This window comes from Melanotaenia boesemani, chromosome 24 (assembly GCF_017639745.1).
Source record: "Melanotaenia boesemani isolate fMelBoe1 chromosome 24, fMelBoe1.pri, whole genome shotgun sequence".
In the NCBI taxonomy this organism is placed as follows: domain Eukaryota; kingdom Metazoa; phylum Chordata; class Actinopteri; order Atheriniformes; family Melanotaeniidae; genus Melanotaenia; species Melanotaenia boesemani.
This window is the reverse complement of record NC_055705.1, coordinates 15,098,357-15,108,396: the sequence shown is the minus strand read 5'-3', so window position 1 is coordinate 15,108,396 and position 10,040 is coordinate 15,098,357. Positions and strand designations below refer to the sequence as shown.

At 37.3% G+C, this 10,040-nt stretch overlaps 1 protein-coding gene across 1 annotated transcript; it reads left to right on the top strand.

Annotated features, from left to right (window-relative positions):
- Positions 1-3,084: 3,084 nt before the first annotated feature.
- LOC121635241 (sodium/myo-inositol cotransporter-like) lies at positions 3,085-9,224 on the top strand. The gene is made up of 5 exons (XM_041978345.1): positions 3,085-3,156; positions 4,775-5,793; positions 5,893-6,088; positions 6,192-6,319; positions 6,410-9,224. The coding sequence occupies exons 2-5, from the start codon at positions 5,154-5,156 to the stop codon at positions 7,624-7,626; spliced, it is 2,181 nt and encodes a 726-aa protein (XP_041834279.1). The 5' UTR covers positions 3,085-3,156; positions 4,775-5,153; the 3' UTR covers positions 7,627-9,224.
- Positions 9,225-10,040: the final 816 nt, after the last annotated feature.

Genomic DNA, 10,040 nt, shown 5'->3' with positions numbered 1-10,040 from the left:
CCACACACAGGAATGTCCCACAGGCAAAGAATGATTACACAGTGGTCAATGCTGGGAGACAGTGTGTCTCCCTACTGAAATGTGGATGCAGCAGTTTGCAATGGTGGACTGTGTGGGTCTCTTTGTCTTAGACATGCTGCTTAAGTAGCCAAAGTATAGGTAGACTGACCTTAAATGACCATTATTTTACCAGCCAATCAGATGCAAATTAAAAGGAGCTGGATTTATGTGCTTGTGATTTTTTTTTTTTCTTTTTACAAGCCAGTCAGGAACACATGTGTCCATTTTGTTTAAATATTTCATTTTTAACATCCACAACCCTGATTTTTCAGTCACAATGTTGTTTCTGTATTTGCATTTCTCCATTTTATCACTAAATAATTAGCTTTTTAACCCACCTATCTGATCTAAAGCTACTTTTTTCTTTCCCTCTTCAAGCAGGGTTTTGAAATTAAATTCTAAATTTATAACGAAATTCCCAAATGGGACTAAATGTAATCCTCATTGTATAGTAAACTGGACAGTAGATGGTCATGTTGCATTCAGGGTGCTGATAAGTTTGCAGTAAATTAGCACTATCTAGTGGCTGATGATGGTAGCAGACGCAGTCTTCTGATAGAAAAATATGCATTCATTATTCACCTTCATCCACTTTATTTTAGTTATATTTATCGTAACAGACTTCATATGAATTCCCTGATTCCCTGAATATTCCCTAATTATTCCAAAGTCATGAAAAACTTCTAAATATGGTTAGTCCCAAACAACCATCATGAGGTAATGGAAACAGCTTCTAGCTGATACTAGAAGCAGTGCAAACTGCAAAATCATGGTGTGTGTGCAGAAAGCATGCTCATAGAAACAAAAATTTACACGTGCAAGGGTGCAGATCAGTGCCCAGTCAGGCAGTGTCCACGTTCTCTCAACTCATGCATTTTGTGGGTTTATAAGTAACAGTGTGTGTAACTGTGTTTATTCCTTGTGCATGAGTGTGTGTGCTTATGTAAATTCAGATCAGTGCATGTCTATCTGTGGTGAGATTGTCTTGGAAAATGGCCAACATCAAATGTTCTGTAACTAAATAACAGGATGTTTGGTTTATTGATAAAGTCCTCAAAGCAGCAGAATGAAACTAAAACAAGATGATTAGTAAAGTATATTACTGGTCAAGTACATTATGAGTCACCATGACAACAGTAGGATGTTGACTGAAAACTTGTCCAAGAAAAACTGATTACTTAAAGACATTTTATTAGAGCAATAAATACTGATTTTATTCATTCATACTTTCTTAATATTCCAGGATATATTGTTAAGAATAATAAAAAATAAAAAAAACAAAGTACTGCTGCTTAATTCAGGCACCGTTAACACTATTAATGATACTACTATTTATACTAATGTACAACAGTAATGATCAATCTGGGTTTGCACACCACATTCTGCAGCTTTATACTAAATTTCCTCATGAACAGATTCAAATAAATTCAGATCAGCATATGTTTGGGGATTTTGCTCTGATGAAACCATCATCATCCCGATGATGATGAGACTTTATGTTAGGATTAAATCAGCAGTCTTGCTTTGTGGTGCTCAGAGAAAAACCTGGGGCCTGTTCCAGAAAGGAGGTTCGCCTAACCCCGAGTCTGAAAAGGAACACTGGCTTAACTCACTCTGAGCTGAGCAACTTTGAGTTCTTGGGTGAAGAATGGACGTTGTGAGTTGGCTCAATCAACTCTGAGTATCTTTACCCAGAGTTGAGAACCACAATAAAAAGCCATCATTAGTAGAGCCCGGATACCTGGATTCTCCATGGTAACCTCTGACAAAAGTTAATTATTTTGCCCGATTGGTTTGAATCCACTGGTCCACTGACTGAATGATTAACTTTAATAAAACCATCTGATGTCGCAGCACAAAGTTCAAATCTTGCTGTGATGTCATGTAATGTCACAATCATGGTGTATCATGATAGATACGTATGACAGAAGAATCCAAGTAACGGTGATACACTATGGATCAGCAAATGATAGCAAGTCTGTTTGAGTCCTGAAAAATCTTCTCCCTACATAAATCATTGTGTATTAAATAAGCTCGTAAACCTCTGAAATCACGTGTTGACAGTACATGACAAAACCTCATGATGGTCTTTAGCTTAATGATTAGGAAAGTTGCCCAGGGTGAAGACAGACAAGGCTAAATCTGATTGGTTATCACAGCTATTTTTACTTATATGTCAATCAATCTTCTTAAATGTGTGAGTCAAGGAGGCTGGACGGTTGGTGGTGGAGAAACACTTATACACTTTATCTAGCAGACTTAGGACTTCTTTTATGGGACTGGTATTATTTATTACCAGTATTTTGTCAAATTTGTACAATTTTTCAGCTTCACTCCATGTTTGATAAGAATAATAATGCCTGCTTCTTTAGACATGCAGGACACACTGCAGTTGTCTTTTTAAATAGCAGGAAAAGCCTACTAATGAGAGAATGGCACTGTAATTATGCAGGAATAGCTTTGGAAGGAGTCATGCAGTAAAGTAAGCACTAAGAGTGGAATATCATAGTTGAAACTGTGTGTTTACAACAATTACAATAACCATACATTCTTGGATTTTTGTTTTCATACAAACACACCGCAGAGTAGTAGTTCCGAAAACTGGGAGGTGAATCACCTGCTCAAACGATGCATAAATCGGTGTGCCAGCTACTGTGCGTCACATCATCTTTGTCATTTGAATTTTTACAGAGCCACCTTATGGGTGGGATGTGTAAGTTTGAATTGTTTTAATCCAAATCTTCCATTTATAATTGTTACTAGTGATTATTTTATTGATAAAAATAGTTACTCCTGATGTAAATTAATAAATAAATGCGCCAGTGTTTTGAATTGCTATTTTAGAGGAACGGCTCCTCGAGCTCCCTTCAAAGATATAAAAGCCATAAATCCCATCATAATGCTCTCATTACGACCGCGAGAGCCACGCTTTTGCCCTCCACCTGGCGATGACGCTGCGGTTGTGGGCGGAGCTTCCGCCTTCCTTTAATATTAAGCTGAAGTCTCCGTAGATGCGGACACTTGGAGGCTCTAACCACCGTCAGGTAAGCCCTCCGTTTCTATGACAACTGGACACAGCTCAGAGGAAGAAGTCAGGTAAGTCTGAATAGCCTGTGCCACGTTATTTATTTGGTGTTTTATACAGTCCAAAACAAATGGGGATCATATGTATTGTTGCTAATTCCCATTTTGATATATCGCCTTCATTTAGCACACCATGCTGGTACAGATATAGAAATAGAAAGCCATATCACTGAAATAAACTAACAAAGAATGTGTCACTCAATAATGACTTATATTAAGATTATCATGTATTTTATTAGGCTAAAAAACAAACAAAAACAATTAAGAAGCTATCAAAATAATATGAAATGCAGTTTCAGTCACATCATTTGGTCCTAAATATTAAAAAATTAAAGCACATGTTTTCATTCAAATGTATTGACATTTTAAATATAATCTTACTTTGTGTGTTTAATTGAAGCACTGCAAAGTTATGAAATTAATGTTAGCCTTTTAACCTTATTTTATCAAAATGACCAAGAGTTTGGAAGCAGAAAGACCAGCCCTCATCTTCATACTGGCTTTTTTTTTTTTTTTTTTAACTACCTGAAAATACACATAGTTATTCCTAGAAAGTAGTCGTTCTAATCTGCAAGTAGCAGTACAACAGGTTGACCTGATTCACCCAAAATTTCCAGTGAAAGCAGCACCTGCCCACTTTGCTGGATTTTCCCTGTTCACTGAAAACCCTTCGCTTTATTACAGTTTCCAATTAAACATAGTTTACAAACTTGACTTGAAAAATTTCCTGTTGAACTACTGAAGATACTTTATAAGAGATATTTTCTAGACTTCCTATAACACTAAACTGACTTTGATCAAGTCAGAGCTAGTCTTATCTGCTCTAACCGAGCCTTTCTCTGACATCAAAACAGCTCTGTTACTCTTACAGTAGGAAATGTCAGCTGAGTCACTTCTCTTAAAAATCGCCATAATCTGCTGTGGGTTGAGTGTAAGCACTTTTAATCCCTGGAAAAGTTGTAGACCTTAAAAAGAAAGGGATTTATGAAATGCTCTCTAGTGCATTTTAAGGGTAAATATTTCTAAAGTTAAACTGAAAGTTCAATTATCCATAAAATAATAAAATAATATAAATGCGTGCACAGAGACCAACACAAATAGTCATATTTAAAATAAATTGTTTAGAGGTCCTGTTGTGTTTTGTCTGATGATTTTAGCAGAAGATACTTAGGAATTGTGGGTCATGCATTAGCTGATTGCTGTTTGTTTAGTGGGTTTTTAGCTTGCTTATTAACAGTGCACATCAGTGCTGCACATTTATTTGTAGAACAGGAGTTACTTGTAGTGACAGGTATTTTTAATGTCCACTATGTGCTGTACTATACCAGCATAGCCATTCTTTGGGGCAGTTCATCACCCAAAAACAAACAATGAAGCCTACATCTAAAAGCAATAGTAATGCTTCTCTTCTATTGCACCAGTATGATAAATAGCTTGTCCAAGAAATGCATCTATGAAGCAGGCTGACATGTAGCAAATAAGTAAAACCGCATTCATGTCCACATTTCTGACTAACTCTGCAGTGTTCAATGAAAATGGGTGCAGAAACTGTGAATTTGTCTTTATCAATTACTTTCACTTGTTACATTTTCTGCTTCATGAAATTAGTTTGTATGTGTGTTTCCTGCAGGATCCAGTAATTCAGATTTTCCTTTGAGGCTCCCTCGGTCAGAATCCAACATCTCTACTAGCTGCTGAACCACAGTTTGCATTGAGTCCCAAACCTGAAGTTAACTACAACTGATCAGGAGCTCCAAGGCTTCTTGAAGTATTTCTCAGAATCAGATGCTCAGAGGACATTGAAGTCCTTTTTGTTGCTTAATTTCCCTCTGGAGCAGACTGGCTAATATTAAGTTAGTCAGTTTAGACTAAAGCAGATTAAAAAAAATGTTTAATGGATAGTGTGTATGCTTAGTTTTTAAATGTAGTGTAAAAACTTGGACCAAGTAGTGCACCATAACTCTAAATGTTAGCTCAGTCTTGTTAAACAGCTACAAAAGTGTTTAAACATGGCCACCAGTGCCAACATGGAAGCAGCAGACATCATTGTTGTAGTAATCTACTTCATCCTGGTGCTAGCAATTGGCTTCCTGGCAATGCGGAAAGCCAATCGTAGCACGGTAAGTGGCTACTTCCTGGCTGGTCGCTCCATGAACTGGGCAGCTGTGGGATCGTCTCTCTTTGTCAGCAACATAGGAAGTGAACATTTCATTGGATTGGCTGGATCAGGTGCTGCTAGCGGGTTCAGCGTGGCTGCGTGGGAGTTTAACGCAATACTACTGCTCCAGTTGTTAGGCTGGGTGTTTATTCCAGTATACATCAAGAGTGGAGTTTACACAATGCCAGAGTATCTATCGAAACGATACGGAGGGAGGCGCCTGAAGGTGTATTTTGCTGCTCTGTCTCTTGTGCTTTACATCTTCACCAAGTTGTCCGTGGACCTCTACGCTGGGGCCCTGTTCATCCAGGAATCTTTAGGGTGGAACCTCTATCTATCAGTTATCTTGCTCATTGCCATGACGGCTTTGCTGACAATAACTGGAGGTTTGGTTGCCGTTATCTACACTGACACAATCCAGGCATTCCTCATGATTACAGGAGCACTCTGTCTCACTGGCCTAAGCCTCTTCAAAGTTGGAGGATTTAAAGGTTCTTATTTCTCCATTTGTTCTTTGTGCATTAATTTGTGTTTTTATTCTAAGTCATTAATTAATCTATCCTAAACCTTGTCTTCCCGTGTCTTTCAAGGGTTAAGAACCAGGTACATGGAGGCTATACCTGACATCACTGCCATCTCATTGACTTATCCCAATCTAACGTATTCTGAATCCTGTCAACACCATGTCATCCCAAAGCCAGATGCTTTAAAGATCTTGCGAGGTTCAACAGATCCAGACCTTCCATGGCCTGGTTTCTTACTGGGTCAGACTCCAGCATCAATTTGGTATAATTTTTTTTTCTTTTTAGACTTTAAATCTTGAGTTCTTGCAGTGAAAAGTTTTTTTTTTTTATTAAACACAACTCTTCCTACCTAATGTGCATTCCAGGTACTGGTGTGCAGACCAAGTGATTGTACAGCGAGTTCTGGCAGCAAAGGACATTTGTCATGCCAAAGGGTCGACCATCATGGCGGGCTTTCTCAAAATCCTTCCCATGTTCATCATTGTTATCCCAGGTAGAAACAGTGTCTTTCTGAATGACAACCAAAAAAAAAAAAAAAAGTCTACTAATCTCTAATTGTCTGATTTATATATGATGATCCCAGGGATGATTTCCAGGATCTTCTTTGCTGATGAGTTGGCATGTATCAGTCCAGAGCACTGCATGGAAGTCTGTGGTTCTGCAGCCGGCTGTAGCAACATGGCGTACCCACGCCTCGTAATGTCAGTGATGCCTGTGGGTCTCCGTGGGTTGATGATGGCTGTTATGATTGCTGCTCTGATGAGTGATTTGGACTCTATCTTCAACTCTGCAAGCACCATATTCACACTGGATATTTATAAGATGCTGAGAAAGCCGGCGTCATCTAAAGAGCTGGTGATAGTTGGCAGGCTGTTTGTTGTATTCATGGTGATCATAAGTATTGCCTGGGTGCCAGTCATTATTGAGATGCAGGGAGGTCAGATGTTCTATTACATCCAAGAGGTATCAGATTATCTAACTCCTCCTGTTGCAGCTCTTTTTTTGCTTGGTGTCCTGTGGCGTCGTTGTAATGAAATCGGTGCCTTTTGGGGCGGAATGGTAGGATTTGCCCTGGGAGCGCTGCGTTTGATTTTAGCATTTGTTTACCGAGAACCACACTGCGATCAGCCTGATGAGCGTCCATCTTTCATCAAAGACGTCCATTTCATGTATGTAGCAGCTTTCTTGTTTTGGATATCAGCTTTGGTGACTGTCGTTGTTAGTCTCTGCACTTCTCCACCCAGAAAAGAACAAATCCGGACAACTACTCTGTGGGGGCTGAACAAGAGAAAGAAGGCAATTAAGCAAGAAACAGACAAAGGTAGGGGAGTTATAAATACTTTAAAGCTTATAAATCATGCAACCATGAATGGCAATGTTGTTGGTGATGAGCAGTGTCATGACCACACAATAGAGCTCAATGGCTCTATTGCTCTATCAAGCAATAATAATAGTATCGAAGCCCATCCAGTCCAAAATGGTTCCTACAAGCCGATATCTGACTCCACATTGTTAGAAGAAGAAGAAGAAAGGAGAAGAGTATGCAAACAGGAAGGAGACAAGGAGGACTGTTTTGGAGGAGGAGAAGGAGTAGAGGGTGGAAGATGTATGAAAGCTTTAGATTGGTTTTGCGGGCTCCAAGAAAAACCATCTAAAGCTCAGGTCATTACGGTTCAAGAAGAGGAGGCGATTGTGGATAAGCTTCTTTATGAATCGCCAAGAAATAGAATCATATTAAATATCGGACTGATGGTGATTTGCTCTACTGGGCTCTTTCTTTTTGCCTATTTCTCCTTATAGGCTGAGACATTTACAAACAATAATATTGTGAGCAAAAAATGTTGATTTCTTTTAGATGTTTTTGTCAAATTGAATTAAGTAATTTTGTAATTCAGTTCAATAGTTTTATTTGTATAGCGGCAATTTATAGAGACAAATCAATTCATTGTCATCCAATCAGTATTCATACAAGTACATTCATGATCATTTTTTTAAATAGAGCCAAAACATTTTCATGCCAGGGGTCAGAAACTTCATGAAAATAGTTCTGAATAGTTTTTTATTATCAGAGCAATTCATAGGAACATAGGCTGAATAGAAAAGTTTTGACCTGGATTAATAAACATTTGACAATCATCAATTTTCTTTCTTTCTTTTTTTTTCCTTTAATAAATGCATAAAAGAGCAGCAGGGGAAAATACAAAAAATCAGGTAATAGAAATAGTCAAGTCAAATTTATTTGTAAAGAACATTTAAAAAACACCTCAGTTGTCCAAAGTTGTGTACAAGACAGAACAAATAAATTCCCTAAGGAATGTTTACTAGTGGACATTTGCTCTTCAGGTGAACAATTTCCCTGCATGCAAAGAGAACAAACTCAGTTGTGATTCATCAGCACTGGTTGAACTTCAAGCAGAATAAAAAATAACAAAGCTTCCGGTAACAAAACGCATATTTCTATGCAGGTATCTGTTTATGACCTAGTAAGACATTCACTGTTGTACGAGTCACCTGAGGTCATTGGGACAAGCCTAGTGTTTTGTTTACTACCAAATAAGATTTAACTGGATAAAGTGTTTGAGAGTTCCTGTGATATGTATGCTATCATGTTAGCATATAACGGCTGTAACATGTTAGCCTGTCTCAGCAGTCAAAACAGCAGTCCCATGTTAGCATGTCTTAGCAGTGCTATACTAACATGTTCTATGTCTTAGCAGTCATATACTAACACGTTAACATGTAACAGCAGTCATATGTTATCATGTAACTGCAGTCTAACATGTTAACATTTAACAGCAATCATATGCTAACGTGTTAGCATGTAACAGCATAACATGTTGGCATGTAACAGCAGCCACATGCTAACATTTTAGCATGTAACAGCAGTGAACGACAAGTAAACAGATCATTATTTTCACAGACATAAGACACAAAGGCCCGTTTAACAGATTGTTTTTGTTGTGAAACTGATAAATTCTTGAGCTAGTCTGAGTAAGAATGTGGAGGGTAATTATTGTGAGCAAGCTTTTTTATTGTATAGCGTGCAAAATTTAAATCTTATTATATGTTTAACCTTTACTTTTCAATCAATAATGTATTTGAATGATACTTTTTTTTAGTTGTTTTTTTTTCTTTATCATTTTACCACATTCATTTGATGATGTATATGTGCTAATGCTCAAATAAAAACCTGTTTTAACTGTTAAAACAGGAGTTTGTTCAAATTTACTGAGACTTTGTCTCTTTTTTTTCCTTCTTTTTTTATCACTTAAACCTACATTGCAGAACATGAATGGTGTGTACTCAATACATTTTGACTAAAAGCTGATGACTGTGATGGAGGGACTCGGACCCAGACTATAGACCTTTTTTTGTTTGTTTGTTTGTTTGTTTCTGTTTTATTTCTGTTTTTTTTTTTTTGTTTTTTGGTTTTTTTTTGGTAAAATATTTTTCTATGTTTAGAAAGAGGCTTTGGTCAAGCCAAGTCAACTAAAATTAAAAAGAGTCTTAATTATTACTATGATGTGAGTTTTTTTTCAGGATAATAAATAATATTATGTCACCCACAAGGTCTTTGTTGTTGAGTTATTTCAGACTGTACTGCACAGTAAAAATATGAAGCTATCAAGATAAATTTTCTATCTTTCTTAATTATTTGTTCATTCAAACAACACTGCAATCAATGCTAGTCTCTTTGTTAGTTTAACAATTCAAGTTTCTTTGAGTGAGAGGTTAGTGTCCAAGTTTACTGGAACCAAAGCTATTTTTTAAGATGCCACAATGGTATTAAATTGTTCATTTCCACAGAGCAAAGTCTTGAGTGCATTTAAAAGCCTTTATCTGTATCTGTGCATGAGGGTTGTTGTCTGTTCATAGTGTGCAGTGACTTGAAAGCTGCTCCTTGACATTCTTTATGAGCTGGTGTGGTTGACAGAGATTGAAAAAATAAATCAAAATGAGGTTTGTTAAAGCCAACATTTTGTCAGAGGGACTGTCAGAAGCATGGAGTTATGTGGTTTAAACACAGCAAGCTTAACACTTATGTTGTTCCTGCCATGACCCAAGCATCACCTTTTTCAGCCTGTCATTTTTTGTCCAGACTGAAAATCCAGCTTTTGGATTAGGAACTAACTGTAATAATGGAGATCCAATTATTTTCTACCATGCACCATAATCAGGTGAAAATCTACTTTATAAACAAATGCCTACAGAAT

Excerpts from the sequence above, each read along its gene's own strand:
- LOC121635241 (XM_041978345.1), top strand. The coding sequence starts at position 5,154 with ATGGCCACCAGTGCCAACATGGAAGCAGCAGACATCATTGTTGTAGTA. Across the intron at positions 5,794-5,892 it reads CAAAGTTGGAGGATTTAAAG|GGTTAAGAACCAGGTACATG; the intron begins GTTCTTATTTCT and ends GTGTCTTTCAAG. Across the intron at positions 6,320-6,409 it reads GTTCATCATTGTTATCCCAG|GGATGATTTCCAGGATCTTC; the intron begins GTAGAAACAGTG and ends TGATGATCCCAG.